Below are 19,782 nucleotides of genomic sequence, written 5' to 3'. Positions count from 1 at the left end.
GGTCCCCGAGTGCGGATCGCTGAGCGAGTGCAGAGCCCCGGTGCCGGAACGGGTTCCGACGGTGGGGCAGAATGCGGGCCCGGGTGCGCCCCGCGTAGCCCATAGCCGTCGGGGGCGCAGCTCCGAGCCTTTTGTTTGAGGATGTGTGCAGGGGGGTCTGCAGCTCGCTCTGCAGTCCTCAGCCCGAGCGCTCCACCTTCCGACGCGCCGCGCCTGACACGTCGGGGGCTGAGGTGGCCGTTGATGGAGTAGGAGTGGATTTGGGGAGAGGGCAAGGATTTCTGAAATGCAATATGTTCTCTTTGTTCTCTGCATCCGGAGGCTGGAATCGCAGCAAATTACACGTTCTCCTGTCTGTTCAGCCCTTTATAAAGGCAAGCGAGGGAAGACTGGCTCCCCCACGCCTGCCCCCCAACCAAACGCCAAGAATTTGGGTGGTTTGGGCGTGTTTGTTCTGAAACCTGCCCGGTGGGACTTTGCATTAGGAAGACTGCAGCAGTGTCGCTGCGCACCCTGCACCAAGCCCCCACGCAAGCATGACCACTCTTGTCTCTGCCAGGCCCAACGTGTGCGGCTCCAGGTTCCACTCCTACTGCTGCCCGGGATGGAAGACGCTGCCTGGAGGGAACCAGTGCATTGTCCGTGAGTGCTGGGCTGGGGTCGCAGCGGGGGGCCTTCAGCTGGGGGACTCAGAGTTGCCCATGAGATTTAGCGGCCTCCAGGAGGAATCACCTGGACCTGCGCGGCTCCCTTGCAGAGGCTTGGAAGCAGCAGCCGGCTTGTGTCCCTGCAGGCTTCCTGCCCTGACCCTGTTGAAGGGCAGTGGTGATAAAGGCTCCGAAGATACTTGGAACTTTTCTCTCCGTGTCTGTAAATACAGACCAAGGAAGAGTAGGACAGTCTCCTAGGTAACTCAAAACCAGTTTTTCTTAAAAAAAAAAAAAAAAAAAAAGGAGAAATTCAGATCAGACCACAATGGTGTTAGGTACATTGTCTGGCTTTTGATTGTGTACGAGGTTTGGGCCTTAAAGTCAAGCTTTCCTTGGGTCTTTATACAGAGCCCAGCTCTAGTTCCATCGCAACAGCTACCTAACACACGTGCAGGAGCTCTGCTGCCAATTGAGAGCTGACCCAGGTGAACCAAAGACTTCAACAGAAGTGGCCTTTTTTTCCTTCTCTTTCTGGAAGGTGTGTGATTGTGAGGTTTCTAGACCCCAAATCTCATACAGCCATTTCCAAGGTGTGACTCTTACCACTTATTCTGCATGCCAGACCTTAAACATGTTCATGGTTTTATTTAGTTCCCAGTGTGTGCACCCAGCGCCTCTGAGTTGTAACTGGAAAGCTGGGTAGTTCTCAGCCCCACAGTCACGGGCTGGAGGTTGTCTTTCCTCACCTGTGGGTGAAGTTGGGCCCTGAAGTGTGGCTGGCCTTGTGCAGGAGAACTGGTGTCATAGACAGTACTGCCTTGACTTTGGAGTGACCCCAGCCTTCGCCAGGCAAGAGATAATTGCACAGCTGTGAACAGAGGAAGAGGGCAAGCCACACCAGCCAGGGGATAATATGGATGTAGCGGCATCTCAAACTCTATACTTAACTGGTTTTGTGGGTTTTGAGATAGACCCTTAATGCTATTTCTGGTCACTTTTCAAAAAGGAATGAACTCTGAGGGTGCTGAAGAGTGGTTTCATCTTTTTTTTTTTTTTTCCCCTACCCTGAAGCCCCACAATCTGCAGTAATGAGGCTAATATGGAAAACAGCAATGTGTTCTTTAAAATGATTCATAAATATTTTAAATAGACGCCTTTATGGTATGCCTTTATTTTTATTAAAAAGGAAGCGTGTTGCAGGCTTTTCTTCTAACACAGAAGTCCTGTGTGAAGCATTTGTCCAGGGTGCAGTTACGTATTCAAGCCAGTAGGGATGACCATGGCCACTTTAAACTTACAAGGTTTCCTAGAATCCCCAAACAGCTAACGTCACTCACCACACACCTGCCATACTAGCCGGGAGTGACTTGGGCGCTGAGGAAAATCTGACTCACTGAGTGTAATGAGTGTGACTGCCATTATTGAGTTGGAGTGCAGCCGAGGAGAAGGAATCGCTTTATGGTACGTGTTGAAAATCTGTAGTCAGATTTTATTGGATCAGAGTGGAATGGGAATTCCAGAGAGCAAAGCCTTCCAGAATATTTACAGTAGAAATATGTGTATGGCCCATTTAGAGTCAGCTTTGAGTGCTTTTCATCTTGGAGCAGCAGTGTGCCCTTTATTTGTTTAGAAGGTCAGCTTTGAAAATTTCACAGTATTGTAGCCTCCATTTCTATTACTGGAAATATTAGGGTGTTTATGAGACACACTGGAATTTGTATGTATCTGAAATCTACAAAAAGCATAAACTTTGAAATGATAGTGTTGGGTCTCCCAGAAACATTTACTACACTTGTATCAAGAGATATCTACAAAAATATCTATTATTAGCACATTAAAAAAGTATTCAAGTACCTGAGAGTATAAAATAGTGCCCCAACTAGAGGAAAAGTGTAATGCTTTTTATATTCTGTTGCATACATCTCACCAAACTTTTAATTTTTAACAGACTGCAATAATTCAATTATTTTGATATTTAAAATTATCTAGGAGGAGTTGATAACCAAATTAATATTATAAATTCAAACTCAAGAATTATATTTAATTCAAAGCTTCCCTGATCATAACAAATTATTTTATTGGATTTATCTATATTCCACCATTTAGCAAAAGACAAGCTCTGAGACAACTGACAAACAACAAATGAAATGCAAATTAGGAAATTAATTGTCTCATGTGTTTATCTCTGCAATCTGTGTGTGTAGAAAGGTTAAAATGGTCAACATTTAGAATTTTAATCTGTTTAGTTCTAAGATTCATGAGGAAGAATGTATTCAAAGAATGCATTTTGATTTGAGTCTCTGGTTATTAGTGTTCTTAATTGGATCTTGAAAAGTTCACTGAAATACTTTGAAACTTCCAGACACTTCTCTTTCTTGAAGATTTATTTATTTATTTAAAAGGTGGAGTTAGAGAGAGAGAAGGAGAGACAGTATGGGTCTCACCATATGGCCACAGCAGCTGGGCTGGGCCAGGCAGAAACCCACAGTCTGGAACCCATGCGAGGGGAAGGAGCCCAGTGCTTGCGCCATCTCCTGCTGCTTTCCCCAGCTCATCAGCAGGAAGTGGAGTCAGAAGTGGAGCTGCTGGAACACAAATAGCATCAGTATGGCACAGCTTAACCCTCCTTGGCACAACATCGGCCTCCAGGTCATTGTTTCTAGAAGGACAGAATTGACTTTTGCATTTTCCTTTGTTTTTTCCTTTTTGTAGAACAAGGCAAAGTTTCTTATTGGTCTGTCATAAAGTTATGCCATGAACCGCAATTTGGTCACTGGAATAACACTGGAAGGAGCTGGATTCAAAGCATTTGAGACCAGAAGGCCCGTCAGCTCAGTAGAAACCTTCCATTTTATGTTATGCGAACACTGAACCCAGAGACGGGGTGGGTTGTCGCTGGGCTTGCTGCGGGTCTGTGGCAGAGTGAGAACAGGACCTGGGACTTCTGAGGTGCTCCATACTCTTTCCCTGGCTATGCAGCTTCTCCCAGCATGCTGAAGTCACACCGCTGCACCAGGGCATTGTCTCCCTCTGTTATTGCATGGTTTTACTGTTGTGGGAGGGATGTATTTAGAGGAGGCATACCATCATCTGAGACAGGTGTGGAGAGAACAGGCCTAAGCACTCTTGTGTCTCCCTGGCTCACAGGTGTACACATTTGTAGCTGTCACAGGTAACTGAGGATGATCAGCCTCCTGCTCATCAGACTTTCACTGGTTTTAGGATCTGGGTGGGGGCACGTTGGTGCTCACTGAAGCATGCACTGAGTATCTAGTTGGTAGGGAGGAAGGAATTTTGAAACAAAACTATTTTAATGACCATTGGTCGTTGGAAAGTTACTGATGATCACAACTTTTTTAGTACATATAATAGTCAACTCCATGATGAGAATCATATTCATGCCTAAAATTAGTTTTTTTTTTTTTTAAATCAGCACACCAGGATATTTAACACTATTTCTGTTTATAAGCAGAACTTATGGAAACTGCGCATATTCTTTGAATATCAAAAGGCAACTCGGAGGAGTTAATTTGCTTACATCACTGGGGGGTCCCAGACCTCTGTGAAGGTTGCAGGACCCCTCCCCACCCCAGCAAAAGGTAGACTTGTATCTTGACAGAAATGTGGAGAGCTGGCTTGAGGCCTTTCCCAGACACTGTTCTTCCTGTCTTCAGGCCTCCAGTCATGGAGCTTACAAGTTAGCAGATGTACTGAGTATGGACTAGATGTGTTGAGTACTGACCAGATACACAAAGCATTTCCTCTGTGCTCAGCTGTGGGTGCAGAGAGATCTCGGAGTTCCTGAATGTGCAGATGCTAAATTTGGAGAAGCCAGCCTATCTGCAGGCGCTCCACTCCAGGGTTGAGTGTCTGTGGGGTGTGTGTGTGTGTGTGTGTGTCACTGGGCCTCATGTTCTTGGCTGGGATGACCCTTGCACCTCTGTGTTCATCGGAAGCTCTGGCTCTTAGCTTTTTCTGGGTGGCAGTGATAGGCTCGGTCCTGCAGATAATATGGGAAAAGAAAGCTGGAGCAGGGGAGAGGGAGTCATTAAGAGGAATGAAGATTGATGAAGGGGCAGGTCAAATGCCAGCCGCGAAGGAATGTGCGTGGAACCCCTGAGGCTCTGCCAAGTCATTAGGGCCTGGAGCTCCGGCTCAGCCAGTTTCACATTCTCTGTCTCCTGTGAGGGGCCCTTACAGAGTGGGCTGTGTTCTCTAAGGTATGCCAGCGCTCTGATTCCCCAACCTTCCCAGCTCCCTGGGCATGAAGATTGTCTTCCTTTGATGAATTCTGCATTCAAGATGCCAGCCTTGAATGGAAAAGGCAGTGCATTGACAATAGAGTTAAAGAAACAGCATTAGGGAACGTGAGATAGCTTCATTGTTTGCTAAGGATTCTGGTGAGGCAGACTGGCAGTTTATGACATATCTGAAGTTAGGTATTTTTGACATATTTTATATCAGGTTTTCAAGTTTGCTGTTTCAAAGTATAGCTTTCTTATTTGCAAAATGTGGTTCATTTTGTGATCATTCATTTGCTTTTCTGTTGTACTTTCTACAGCAATTTGTAGAAATAGCTGCGGAGATGGATTTTGTTCCCGTCCTAATATGTGTACGTGTTCCAGTGGCCAAATATCACCAACCTGTGGATCAAAATCAAGTATGTTTTTTTTTTATATTTACTTATTTATTTGAAAGACAACATTAGAGAGGCAGAGAGAGAAAGACAAAGGTCTTCCATCTGCTGGTTCACTCCCTACATGGCCCCAGTGGCTAGAGCCGGGCCATCCAATGGCAGGAACCAGGAGCTTCTTCTGGGTCTCTGACACAGGTGCAGGGGCCCAAGGATGTGGGCCATCTCCTACTGCTTTCCCAAGCCATAGCAGAGAGCTGGATTGGAGGTTGAGCATCTGGGACTTGAAACGGTGCCCATACGGGATGCTGGCACTGCAGTCAGTAGCTTTACCTGCTACACCACAGCACTGGGCCCTAAGTATGTTTCGTATATGTGGCCTTGTTTGCTTATTTCAAAGGCAGATTTTTATATATATAATATATACTTATACATATATTTATATATATAAATACACATGTATATGGGGGGAGAGAGAGAGATTGATAGAGATCCATCTTCCATCCACTGGTTCATTCCCCAAATGGCTGTTTGACCCAAGGCTGGGCTAACCCAAAGCCAGGAGCTAGGAGCTTCATCTGGGTCTCCAATATCGTGGCAGGGGCCCAAACACTTGGGTCATCTTCCACTGCTTTTCTCAGGCATTTTAGCAGGCAGCTGGTTGGGAAGTGGAGCAGCCAGCACAGGAACCCACACTTGTATAGGATGTTGGCTTTGCAGGCATTGACGTTACCTGCTATGCCACAACACCAGTCCCATCCTTAAGGTTTTGAGTAAATAGTCAATGTCCTTTCCAGAGAAGATGTACATCCTTGGTTGTCTTCCTCCAAGACTAGGTCTGCATTAATCTTCGATATAGAAATTTTTTGAGGCCTTTGGTAGCCTCAAACCTCAGTTCTGGTGTGGAAGCTCTATGTCTATGCAATAGAGGAGCCACGTATCAGTAGAGAAGTAATTCTTTGTACTAGCTGTAATATACCAGGTTTTAACTATGTGCTACATACTATTCTAAGTGTGCGACTGTATTACCTTAGTTAATTCTCATATTGTTATGAGATCCCATTATTAACCCATTTTACAGAGTAGCAAAGTGAGGCAGGTATACATGACTGCCTCAAGGTAACTCACACTTCAGTCCAGGTGTTCTGACAGCTAAAGCCGTAGACATAAACACTAAGCTCTATTACTCCTTTTCCTAAGCTATTGCAGCCCATTTCCTGCTTTGTGGGTTCACCAAGAACTAAGGAGAAGAGGATTGGGAATATAACAGAGATACTATGTACTCAGTGTTTACTTTCCACATATTAATTTATTTTGTTTTACATTTATTAACTCCAAACTCTGTGACATAACTAAGGGTGACTAAGAATCTACTATTTGTGATCCAGTTTGAAATTATTTAGTCCTTGGGGCCCAAATTTACCTTTCTAGGCCAGTACTTATAGTAATATTATAATAGAGTGGAGGAGGTTAGTGTTTATTTAGATGCTCAGATGTTAAAGAAATGCTTTAAATCTGCGTTGTTTCAAATTGTGCTTGAATGAAATTGTTGTAGTTTAAATATTCCTTCCTACAGATTTCTCCTGTACAAAGTAGTGGAGAGTAGACCAGGAATAGACTGAAGATTCATGTAATGATTATCTTTGTCTTTTATGAAATTTAAGATTAAAATTAGTCTGCTTTTCTCTGAGGATAGCCAGTTTCCCAGCAGTTTTAACTCTGTCACTCAAATTCATCAAAACTTTCTTGATCATGCAGATGATGGCGTTTCGTCCACTACCCTTGCCTGATGGTCTGCTAGATGCTCTTGCCCAGATCTTCGTTCCTTGCTCTGAGTTTTCTCCTGCTTGTCCTCGGCAGGAAAGCCCAATCCTGGAGAAGTTTTAAATTCAGCATCTTAATTCCCCTGCCTGTACAGCTGGGTATTCACTGGCCCACTCGAATTTGTAATGTGTAGGTTAGTGGGGAATCCATGCATTCATTTGGCCTTAGGTAATACCTACTTCTTTGCAATAGGAATTTTCTAACCCTTACAATCCTTATCCTGCCTTACATGACTAAAACTTTTAGCACTGTGAATCGCTCTCATCCCAAAATAGTCTTTTTCTTTGAAATACCCTTAAACTGCAGTAACACTGCTGGCCCACGGTGCTCCTTTTGGTGATTATATTATTTTTTTAGTTTCTTGTCATCAGCCTTGCATTTGAAGCTCGGTATTCATGAGTGTGTTTTCCTCCGTGGATGAACTCATTTACATACAAGGCTATGTCTTCGATTTCTGATATGTTGAGAATGATAGTACATACTAACTACCTCCAGAGTCCATCCTTCACTCCTGTGACTGTTTCCTGTTTGACATCTTTACTTGAAAGCATAGGGAACCTGCAACATTGTAACACGGCCCTTGTTCAGCAGCTTGTCAGGGGTGAAATTCTTCACTCACTGCTGGCCAAACACGCTTCCACTTTCCCCTGTCTCAGCAGATAGCACAGCCATCCACGCAGTGGGTAAACCACTTCTTCCCTTTCTCCACCTCAGCCCTTTTACCAAGCTCTGAGACTCCATTGGAAAATAAATCTCAAGTCCTTTTTCCCTTTCACCTCCACTGCTACAGTGTGGTTCAAGTAACCTTCCTTTCTTACTTGCACTCTTGAACCTACTAATCTCCTACACAGGCACTCTGATGTGGGCCATGAGCTTGGAGTCTTAACTGCTTTCACTAAGCTCTTACCCCTACTCTAACTTGTGGACCCTGTCAGTGACTCCCTGTTGCATATGACATACAGTGTAAACCCTTGAGTGGCTTCAAAATGGCTCTTCAAGGTGTTTTCCCCATCTGCTCGTGTTAATTATGAGAATCTTTCAGATCTTCAGAGGAAACCCTTTACTATCCTGAGATCTTTTTTTAAGGTATTTATTTATTTGGAAAGCAGAATTACAGACAGACAGAGATCTTCTGTCCAATAGCTCATTCCCCAAATGGTCACAACAGCCAGGGCTGGGCCAGGCAGAAGTCAGGAGCCTAGAAATCCATCCAAGTCTCTCATGTGGTGGCAGGGACGAAAGTATTTGGCTTCTTCTGTTGTTTTCTCAGGTGCATTAGCAAGCAGCTGGATGGAAAGTGGAGCAGCCAGGACTCAAACTGCAACTCAGGGGATGCTAGTGCTGCAGGTCACAGCTTGACCGGCTGCACCACAGCCCCAGACCCATCCTGCAGTCTTTTGATTTGCTGTTTGTCCTTCTTCTGAACTTTCTCCCTGGTACTTCCCAGGTGTGGAAATTCTCATCCTTCAGACCTTGGCATAAATGTGGCACTAGTCTTGGCCTCATCTTATATCTGAGTTCCTCCTTGTCCCCAGGCTGTTTTCCTTCAGACAGTTTGTTACAGTCTGATTACTTTACTTGTGTTCTGTCTTTTTCCCTACTGGAATGCAAACTCCACTAGAAAGGGCCCAAGTGCATCAGCAGGCACTCAGCCACTGCATTCTGGAGCGTAGAGTGCCCCCTGCATGCCAGAAACCTTATCACTAGTTGTCACCTTCCGTTGGCTTCGCATAACACTGATCAAATGATGTATTTTAAATTCATACTGAATCTAAACATAACCGATACACCCATGAATGTACATAGGATGAATCATTGTAAAAATGGGTGCGAGGTGTAACATTTACTTCTTTAACATGTATTTGTCAGTGACTCGGATATTTTGTTTGCAGTTTTATCACTGTGACTCAGACTGTAATCGTGATTGACATTTGGATGTGTGTTGTCCTTTGCAGTTCAGCAGTGCAGTGTGAGATGCATGAATGGAGGGACCTGCGCTGATGACCACTGCCAGTGCCAGAAGGGATACATTGGAACTTACTGTGGACAACGTAAGGAACACTGGAGGAGACTGGATGGACTGGAATTTGATTTAGCAGGCATTTCCTATTAGGTTGTCATTTAAGGTCTTGTGAAGCCTATGATGCTTTGAAAAAAAAAAATTTATGTAGTATGCCATGCCTTATAACTTAGTTTCTGATAAAGATTTATTTTATTTATTTGAAAGACAGAGTTGTAGAGCGAGGTAGAGACAGAGGGAGAGAGTTGTTACACTAGCTGGTTCACTCCTCAAATGGCTGCAGTGGCTGGAGCTGAGCCAATGCAAAGCCAAGAGTCAGGAGCTTCTTCTGGGTCTCCCACATGGGTACAGGGGCCCAAGGACTTGGGCCATCCTCCACTGCTTTCCCAGGTGCATTAGCAGGGAGCACCTGGATTGGAAGTGAAGCAGTTGGAACATGAACTGGCGCCCATATAGAATGCTGGCACTGCAGGCCAGGGCTTTAACCCACTGTGCCACAGTGCCAGCACCGAGTGTCTCATGTTTAATCTAAGAATTCATCCAGTTATATTAGAATTTTTGAGTTGTAGAATATAGATATTGTATACCTCCAGCATTTTATCAAATTTGACAGATATCACAGGTAAATATTTATATTTTTAAAAACTAGCTCCATAACACATGCATACTTTCCTGAAAAATGGTAGAATTTGCTTTGATCTTTCTCTCTCTGTTCTACCTCTCTTCCCCTTTCTCTGCATATGGATTTTTCTAATATCTCAGAATTAATCCTTGCAGAGCCAGTTTCTTGACGTTTTGCTCATATGTATTTAATACCACATACAGGTTATGGGATGGTTTCTAAAAGCAGCTGTCATTATGAAAGATGAAGTTTTAACTCAGAAAAAGTATATCTTCACTGGTGTGCTAATCAAGAAATAATCTTCTAGCAAGGATCTAAGAATCGTAGTTCCTAGATTATGACACATCACCAGGGAATACTGCTCATTATTTTCCAAACTGTGAGTCTTTTGTGGGAATTCACATATTTTTAAGTACTTATGAGTACGAAGACGTGATATTAAAGAAGCTGCATAGTAAATAGTAAATGGTAGGACAGTCCCTTTGACTTCGTTTGCATTTTATCAGGTGCAGAGCATTGGTTCCCTGCCAATCTGATTTTATTGCACATCTATTTTACAGACACTAAAATTTGAGTTTCATAAACTTTTCACAACACAGGATATTATTTTCATTTTTTTTATTCTTTTCATTTTTTAAACAGAAAACTCCTCTTAGCTCATGGCCTGTGGGCCAAGGTTTGTAGACCCCCCTACATGGGTGGTTCTGAAGTTTGACAAAAGCTGTATGTAAAGGTGGCCTGAGGTTGACCAACGTTTGAGAAATAGATTATTTAGGAATTTAAGAGAATACAGTGCACTGAGGCCAGAATAAGTGGGGCCAATGTAATCAGTGTAATCACTGTTTTTTATAAACAGTAAAAAACAAAACTCTATTGTGAACACCATGTTTATAAGGTGCAGATTTTTACCCTTTTTTTTTTTTTTTTTTTTTACCTTACAAAAAGTCAGGAGATGTGACTGAAACTCCATTTTGAAGAGTTCCATAGCCATAGAAGAGTCCTAGTCATCCTGCTGGAAACTCAGCCCTTTCTTCTGTAGGGTGACCATGGTAATGATTTCAGAATCACAGGGCAAATAGCCTTGCATCCACCGATCTTGCAGAGTGTTTGCTGAAATCTGCCCTGAAACCAGCCCTTTCCAGCCTGAATTTAGCCTCTGCACCTGTCTTGGCTGTGTATGTGTCTGTGTGCATGTGTTTCTCTGAAGCTCGTGCAGGGCAAGCTCGGGTGGAGAGTCTCTTGTTGCTCTTTGCCCAGAAGTGGGAAGCTGCCCCGTGTCAGACCATTCTGGTGCTGACGCGCTTCCCAGTCAGAGGAATGTAAAAGGTGCTGGGTCAGAAACTCAGTGTACACCTGAGAAGTTGTTCTTTAGGTGACCCATGGGGTGCAGCTCTCTCAAGGTTTGTCTGAGTAGCAGAACATGCAGTACAAGCAAAATACATAGCCAGCACAATTCATCAGTGTGCTAACTACTAGGTACCAGCTCAAGAAACATTTCAAGACACCTTTTGTGTTGTCTTACATGCAAAGAGTGTTGTAGTCCTTAGTATGAAGAAGTAGGTACAGGGCCAACGCTGTGGCTTAGCAGGTAAAATCGCCACCTGCACTGCCTGCATCCCATGTGGGTGCCAGTTTTAGTTCTGGCTGCTCCACTTCCAATCCAGCTCTCTACTGTGGCCTGTGGAAGCAGTAGAAGATGGCCCAGGTGCTTGGGCCTCTGCACCCATGTGGGAGACCTGGAAGAAACTCCTGGCACCTGGCTTCGGATCAGCTCAGTTCTGGCCATTGTGGCCATTTGGGGAGTGAACCAGTGAATGGAAGACTCCTCTCTGTCTCTGCCTCTGCCTGTTTGTAACTCTGCCTTTCAAATAAATAATAAATCTTTTTAAAGAAAATAAGTAGGTACAACAGTTTTCAACTTGGGATTCTATATAATTATTGGAAATGTTGTATTTGCTAACATGAGGATATTACATTTCAAGATCATAGCTACTTTCCCAGAAATGTAAATAATAATTAAAGAATTAATTTATTTGAAAGGCAGAGTTACATTGAGAGAAAGAGAGAGAGAGAGATCTTCCATCTGCTAGTTCAATCCCCAGTTGGCCACAATTGCCAGAGCTGGGCCAGACTGAAGTCAAGAGCTTGGAACTCCATTTCATCTACCATGTGGGTGGCAGGAGTCCAAGCACTTGGGCCATCTGTTGCTGCCTTCCCAGGTGCATTTACAGGGAGCTGAGTTGGAAGTGTAGCAGCCGGGATGTCGACTGGCACCCTTGTGGGATGCCAGTGTCACAGGAGGTGGCTTAACCCGCTATTCCACAACACCTGCCCCAGTATTGCTCTTTGGAAAGCATTCTTTGAAGCTGGGAGCTTCATCTGTGTCTTACGTGGTGGCAGAGGTCCAAACCCCTGGGCCATGTTCCATTGCTTTTCCCAGGCCATTAGCTGGGAGTTGGATCAGAAGTGGAGCAGCCAGGATGTGAGCTTATGTGGGATGCCAGTGTCTCAGGCCTTGGCTTTACTCCCTCTTCTACAGTGCTGGCTCCACATCTGTTATTTTAGATCTGTGGGTTAAGTATTCTAGGCAGAGTGAAGAGCAAATTCAGAGAAACTGTGGCAGGAAGCAGATTTGTGTTGTCTGGAGTACAGTGGGAAGAGGGAACAACAGTGGGTCCGAGAGTGAGTTTAGGGCCTTACAGGCCAGAGAGAAAATGCCAGCCATATCCTAAATGTGATGGGAAGCAGTGGTGTGGTGTGGTCTGGCCGTGTTGAGACTGTACTGTAGAAAGGCCAGTTTGGAGGCCACTAGTGGTGCTGGCACATGGGGCTGCAAGTTGCAGTGGTTGAAGATGTGTTAAGTGCTTGAAGTAAGCCTTTGTTTTTGAATTAGAATCTGTGGGAGGCAGAATGTGTTGATAGATGGACCAAGTGTGATGGGCAAAAAAAAAAAAAAAAAAAAAAAAAAGAAAATAAAGAAGCGAAGATCAGCAGTGATAGCTAGAGGATTTTGGTGGAGTCTGGCTGAATTGGTGATGTCATTTGGGCAAGATCGAACGGAGAGTGGATTGGGCAGAGAGCAAAGGGACTGAGGAGGAGGCTGCTATTCTCCATGTCCAGATTACTGCAGCAGGTGGGCAGGCACCAGACCAGAACAGGCACTGTGATAGGGAATGCAGGCATCCTGAGAGTTGATCTCAAACATTGATGATCCTTTTTCACTAATTTTTCCTTTTGGTTTTACTTCTCCTATTTCCCTGTCCCTTTTTTCTGGCTCTGTTTACTTCTCCGATTTTAACATATTCCTTTTATTTTGCCGTATCCCCTTGTTCCCTTAGCTGGGGTTTGCCTTTTTCCTATTCGTTTCTCCATATTTTCTTTATGTCCTTCCCTATGAAAAGTTACATTATGGGCGCAGAGAACAAGAATCTGACTGTGTGGCCAATTTTTGGGATTCTGATAAAAATAAAAACCTTTTGTGGAATGCTTGCTTATTAAAGTGGTTTGCTTAAATTAGGTACGTGTGTCTTCATTTGAGCTTAAACGTAATGACTGAAATCTGTGTTGCAAATTGTAACTTGTGCTTGAGTGTGTACATTTAATGCAGGAGCCTTTATTGGCAGCATCACTACCCAGCTCTTCTGCACTTGAAGGATGCCTGTCTAATGATTGCTGTTTTCCTGTACAGCTGTCTGTGACAATGGTTGCCAGAACGGCGGGCGTTGTATTGGACCTAACCGCTGCGCGTGTGTTTATGGATTCACCGGCCCGCAGTGTGAAAGAGGTAAGAAGACAGAAGGGCGATGAGAACCTCATTTGGAAGTAGTCTGTGTATTGTAAAAGTGGGTTTTTGGGTTATTCGGTGAAAGTTCTAAGAAACCGGTGTTTCTGCTCTCCTTTGATTATGTCTGTAGCTTGAATGCTTACTGATTGTGAGATAGCAACAGAAGTGTCACCGGAGTGACCTGTTTGGGAGACCAATTTGGGGCTGTGGTCTTGGATAGTGTTAACTAAGTGACTGATGGCAAATTGTAATGCGATGCTTAATTCACACTAGGAGTCTGTGTTAAAAAGAAGGGGGGAGGTGTCAGGATGTCCTTGGCTACAAGACTCTCAGAATCTGACGTCACTGCTCAAAGCAATAAGGAAACATATTACATTCCATAACAAAAAGTACAAGGCTGGTGAGTTTCAGGTGGGATGTGATCAAGGCTTTCCCTCTGTTAACCCTTATTTAACTCTTTGTTTTGCCCTATCCTGGAGGATTTTTTTAGGTTAAAATGTGGCTCTCAGCAGTCACTGATGTGCTATGCTCCTTGTTCATAGCTAGAAAACCAGTCCTCCAGCCGTAGGCCAGTGACAGCCTCTGGAGATGTTTTCTGTGCTGGTTGGTTTAAGGTTGAGTTTCAGAAACGGTGCATGGCACTGCTTGGTGTAGACTTGTCCTTGCAGCAGGGGATGATGTGAGTGTCCTCAGAGTTGTGTGGATGGGAGCGTTGGGCATCTGCCGGGCAGGGCAGCAGAGCCGGGGGACGCTGCAGGTGCACATCATCTATGCGAGACGTGTTCATGGTGAGTGATGCCACTCAGAAACCAACTTACTGTGATTTGAATAGCAGTGAAACTACTGAAAATCTCCAGCACAGATGCACAAAGTGACCTAATACTTATATCCTAATGGCAAGTGGTTTACCATGACATGCCAAAGAAGTTTAACTTAATAAAATGTGATATGGAGCATAGGTATTTAGTCTAGTGGTTAAGATACTCACGCTCCACATTGGAGTACCTGGATTTGATTCCCGGTTCTGGCTGCTGGCTCCAGCTTCCTCCCAATGAGGACCTGGGGAGGAAGTGGTCATGGCTCAGGTAACTGACTGCTGCCCACATGGAAAACCTGGAGTGTGTTCCTGAATTCCAGCTTTGGCTCTGGCCCAGCCCTAACCTTTGCAGGCAGTTGGGGAGTGAACCTGCAGATGAGACATCAATCAATCTCTCTCTCTCTCTCTCTGTCGTATTCTTTCTCTTTCTCCATGCCTCCCTCTCTTTCTGACTCTAAATAAATAAGTAAATAAAGAAATACATTTTAAATGTGTTAAGAGCTGTCTAGCACTGGACTTTTAAGAGGGCAAAAAAGCTCAAGCTAAAGTAATATTGTATATATCACTGCTCATTATGATATATGTCCTCAACTTATTTTCAAAGGACTTGTAATAGCTTCTAAAGTTGTACAACATTCTCTTTATTTGAAAGTAGAGTTATATCAGTGAAATATTGCTAGTAAGTCATGCTGATTGTTTATATGGAGTGAAGCTTTGAATTTCAAAGACATTATGTTTTAAAAATCATACTCAATACCTTGACAATACTTCATGTTGTTATTCAGGTTAAATCTTGAGAAGAAGCTGAGAAATGAGAATTATATGGTGAAGTTTGTAAAGTAAGATGTGTGCAGCTTTTTAACATTCACTTATATGTATATACACTCAAGATACTTTATTCCTAACCTAATTGAGATTTCTTGAGACTAAATAACATTCCAAAAATGACAGTTAGTAGTTATACTTAGGATGAATTTAAATGTCTTTACCAGATGCTTTTATTTTGTAAAAATTACGAAATGTTAGCATAAAATGATAAGTTGTTCAGAATAGAATAACACAAATTTCCTAGATGATGTTAAGTTTATTTAAACACCATGAAATGGAGAGTAATTAAATTTAAAATTTCAAACATAATCATAATTGGTGGAGATTATGTTCATTTTTCTGGAAGTCATGTAAACTTTGCAGCTCTTTAATCCTGAAGCAGACTTCAAGTTCAGTTCATAATTGGCAGAGGAACTGGGTGGGCAGTTTCAACTCTGAGGCTTCCTGGCAATACATCATTATTCTTTAACGATTGCTCATTCATCAAAGTTGCTAGTCTTTACTGAATTTATGGGAATCCAATACTTACAGGCACTTAGCATTCACAGTAGCATGTTTTCAGCACTGATCACAAAATCAATTATTGAATTGGCCTTAAAGATTTTTTAAATGTGAGTTTGTTTCTCAAAAGTGTTTTTGATTACTACCCTTCAGATGAATGTTCTAAAACTCCATTTCTTACAAAGTAGTAACTTACACTTAGATGACAGCAGTGAACCTCTCACATTTTTAAGAGATTTTCAGTTGTCTTTTAAAGATGTATAGAATAACTCATGCCGTTAAAAATGAAAGTCCTGATTTTTCTCTAGCAGCTTTGTCTAAATCGATACAAAAGGAGTAACTTGTTTACGTTGTGGTTAGTGAGTAGATTAGTGGTCCCTGTTAACATTTGAAGTTTTTAAAGTTTGTGTTTTTTTTTTTTTCTTTTTACTGTTGAGTGTCAAGATACATGTTGCTTAGATAAAAAGAAAAGAAGACTTTTGTAAAATTAGGGATCTCTTTCCTCCTCCGTGTCTAATACGTATAATTTTCCTTTAAATTGGCCTCTTGGGACCCAGTTGTGTGATAAGACCTGGCTGCTTTTCCAGCTATCTGGGCTTCTGGCAGACTGGTTTCCGGACTGGAGACAGAGACAGCCTGATAACTAATGACTGGCACGATTAAGGTTTTTAACTCAAGGCTTGGTGTTGGCTTAGCTGAACCTCTTTGGAGTTCTGTTGTCACTCTTGCTGATACATCCAGTGTCCTTTGATACTTAGCATCCATAAAAACAGTTCGAATGGCCCCAGGCTGTTTCTCAGACAGACAGAAGCACAGCACAAGGTGTTCCATTCTTTTAGCTTCTCTCTCCAGATCATGTTTGAGAAAACGTCAGTATTGTACCTAGTATACTGGAGGATGGATAGAAAGTGGATTAGCATTATATATCAAGACTTAGTGGCTTTTTTTTCTGTAACATTTAACATGTACTTTCTTATTCATTAGTAGAAACTTGAAGGCAAGCAGGCAAGATGTGAAATTTACCTGAGATTTCTGGACAAATAAAATGATTACTTGACCACAAATGTGGCCTGCCCAGAATCCCTTTTTTTAACTTCTTTAACTTAAATAATTGTTGAACTCTTATTGTGTATTTAAGTTTTCCATGAAGCCTATTTAAAGACCATCTGTTAGGAATATAGCCAGAACCCTTTTAAGTTACACATAAATTGCTACTACAAAGTTATCTTGTAAACCTGGCTTTCTTTAAACTAAAAATTTCACAGTACCTTGATGCTCAGTGTCATTACCTTTAAAATGTGCACCTTTCAGTAAAAAGTACCTTTAAAAAGAACTGGAGAATTACTTTTTTAATCTATTGACATTTTCAAGAAAACTTTTCAGTCTGCATCTGTAGTGGGGGAAAAAAAACTGTGAGAGGATTTATAAAATCTAAACTTTTAAATCCTTATGTAAAATGAAAATGGATTGATTCACTTTGGGGCAGCTCACATGCAGCCATTCATTTGTAGAGCCTGATGTAGGAACCAGGGTCTCAGAGCAGGCCCACTCAGTGTCTGCTTCTCTCCTCCAGTATCTTACCCACCCCAGTGTGGGATCCTATTGTTGGAGCCCTACAAGGTTTTGCTGCTGCCCACGTGGGGCATTTGAGGTGTGCAGAACATCTCTTACAGTATAGTTCAGTGGGAGCATAGTGATGGTGACTCCTGTGAAGGGATTGGCCACAATCTACCGGTCAGGTGTACATGACTGCAGCCTCAAGTCTAGCTATAAATTTTAATCATTATATAATTGTACTGTAAAATTGTTTAGAAAATAAGATATAAGAAAATGCTACTTTTCATAATTTCTCCATTCGGGAATTATTGCCATAATATTTTGTAGAATGTACTTTGAGTCATTTTTTTTTCCCTACTGCATACATACTCATAGTATTTACAAAGGATGAGATCATTCCAGTTCTTAATGGAATCTACTGTTCTGTAATACAAAGTGCACTTATATCGTCATCCCCTCTTGTGTTGTTAAATACATTATTCTTTAGGTTGTGGTGGTTGCAAGTGCATGTTATAATAATAAGGGGCGATGCATCTGCGTTCTTCCCAAGAACACTATGATGTATGGAAAGTTGTTTTCTCAGTCTCTCAGATGAGGATGCTTTGCCCAGGGCAGACTTATGGTAGCTCTGAGCATGTGAAAAGAGGAGTAAGACACCAAACAATTGATTCAAGACTTTAAACTTAGTTACCGTGTTATAGACAGCTGCATAATTATAATTCCTGTTACTTGGTATGTTGGATCATTTCTAGGTTTTCTTTTTGTTGATTGGTTTGCATTTTAGCTATGTAGGACAAAAATCTCTGTAAATAAATCTGTCTTCTTGATTATATTCTTAGAACATATTTTAGAAATTAATTATTAACCACTGGGTATACGAAAGTTTTTAGAGCTTTAGATATATTCTATTCATTGCTTTCTAGAATTGCTTTTTATGATTTGTTCCTTTGATACTATGCTTAGATGTCCTTTCCCATCCCCAAATCTTATAAATATCTAAAGATTTTATCTAGAGCTCTTGGGCTTTTATTTCATTTTTTGTTTTTAACTAAATTATGACATACAGGGAGATAAATAAACTCAATTTCTTTATAAATGTTCACTGTTTATTCATCTAATATTTTTGAGTACTTATTCAGTATTAGGTTAAGTTCTTGAAACTTGAGTTATAAAGAGTAGTATACACTCCCTGTTAATGGGAAGCAAATTGTCTATTTAAAGACCAGCACCAGTCAGCTATTTTAAACATGAAGATGAATACGACTCAGTAAAGACCATAATAGGAGTAGGAACAAGTGCAGGGCCCAGAAATGCTTCTTTATTACAGTAAGAATTAGAAAAGTCTTCGTATCAGTGAAATGAATTTAACTGGAATTCACATAGCCCATTTTAGTGGGAAAGAGAGAGGAATCTTGTGTTGATATTGTAAGATACATCATAATTGAGTCTTATGCTAATGTTATTGAAACTCCATGAGTAATTATCAGTTACCACAGTCATTAAGCTGATGGATATTTTAAGAAAATACAAATCTCTCCTTTTTTATACTCTGAAGATTTACTAGAAAGAAAACTACAAAGAGCCAGGGGAGAATGTTCCCATGTGTGCATGGCAAGTATGCCTTGTGCTTGCTCGCTCGCGCGCTCTCTCTCTCTCACACACACACACACACACACACACAGCTGCACTTGTGAGGACATTAAGAAGAACATTTTATAACCTTGCACTCTAGTAAGCTAAACTTAGCCTTAAATGGGCATCAGAGAAATACCAGAAAATCTGTGGGAACTTAACTCTGGCACTAGCTCAGATGACATCTTTATCTTGAATGCCATTAAGAATAGAGGGAAAGAGAATGGAGTAAGAAAAAGCAGACAGTGAGAAGTCGAACGAGAAGGCAAGAGGAAAAGGAGGGCTGATGGAAAAGGGAGCTGCAGCGTAAGACAGTGGGGCGATTCTGCGTTGTGTAAATTGTATAAAGGAAGGGCTTAAGTTTGTGAGGGTGTCCGTTCAGTGGTTGCTCTTTATGGGAGACCAGGGTTTCCATGTCGCAATCCTTGGTTTAAGCCTCTTCTGTTTAGGTCTGTGGAATAAAACATAATGTTTTGTCAGCCGATTGGACCCTGGTATTATCCCCTTTTGAGCTAAAACCATGAATATTTTCATCTATTCCAACTCTGAGCACCTTTTTATATGTATTTCTATTTCATTTCTTGTTTTTGTTTTATCTACCTAGAGGCAGGGAAAAGTGGGGTATAAAATAAAAATATTCAAGCATTTGATATTTGGGCAGCTCCATAAATGTTTTCCTGTTGTGATTCCACACCATGTTGGAAGTCAGTAGACATTAACTGGTATGGAAACTAGGCAAGTCCACCACATATATGTGACTGCACTTTGTATGTGACCGCACTAACAGAGGAATTCCAAGGAGAAGTAGTAGGATAAAACAAGTGCAGAAATCATAAAGGTCCTTCAGGCTTAGTCATTTTGAGTGGCTAAAATACACAGTTAGTGAAAGGGAAGAATAGAGTAGGAGGCTGATA

General features: G+C 42.1%; 1 protein-coding gene across 1 annotated transcript in view; it reads left to right on the top strand.

Annotated features, from left to right (window-relative positions):
* The window catches only part of FBN2 (fibrillin 2), a 240,425-nt gene that overhangs the window by 702 nt on the left and 219,941 nt on the right, over window positions 1-19,782 (top strand). The window contains exons 2-5 of the mRNA XM_002710087.5: window positions 560-642; window positions 5,212-5,310; window positions 9,063-9,158; window positions 13,438-13,533. Of these exons, the coding sequence (XP_002710133.2) occupies window positions 560-642; window positions 5,212-5,310; window positions 9,063-9,158; window positions 13,438-13,533 (374 nt within the window). The remainder of the gene's footprint in view (window positions 1-559; window positions 643-5,211; window positions 5,311-9,062; window positions 9,159-13,437; window positions 13,534-19,782) is intronic.

Source organism: Oryctolagus cuniculus, chromosome 6 (genome assembly GCF_964237555.1).
Source record: "Oryctolagus cuniculus chromosome 6, mOryCun1.1, whole genome shotgun sequence".
Classification (NCBI taxonomy): domain Eukaryota; kingdom Metazoa; phylum Chordata; class Mammalia; order Lagomorpha; family Leporidae; genus Oryctolagus; species Oryctolagus cuniculus.
This window is presented reverse-complemented; position numbering and strand designations above follow the sequence as displayed.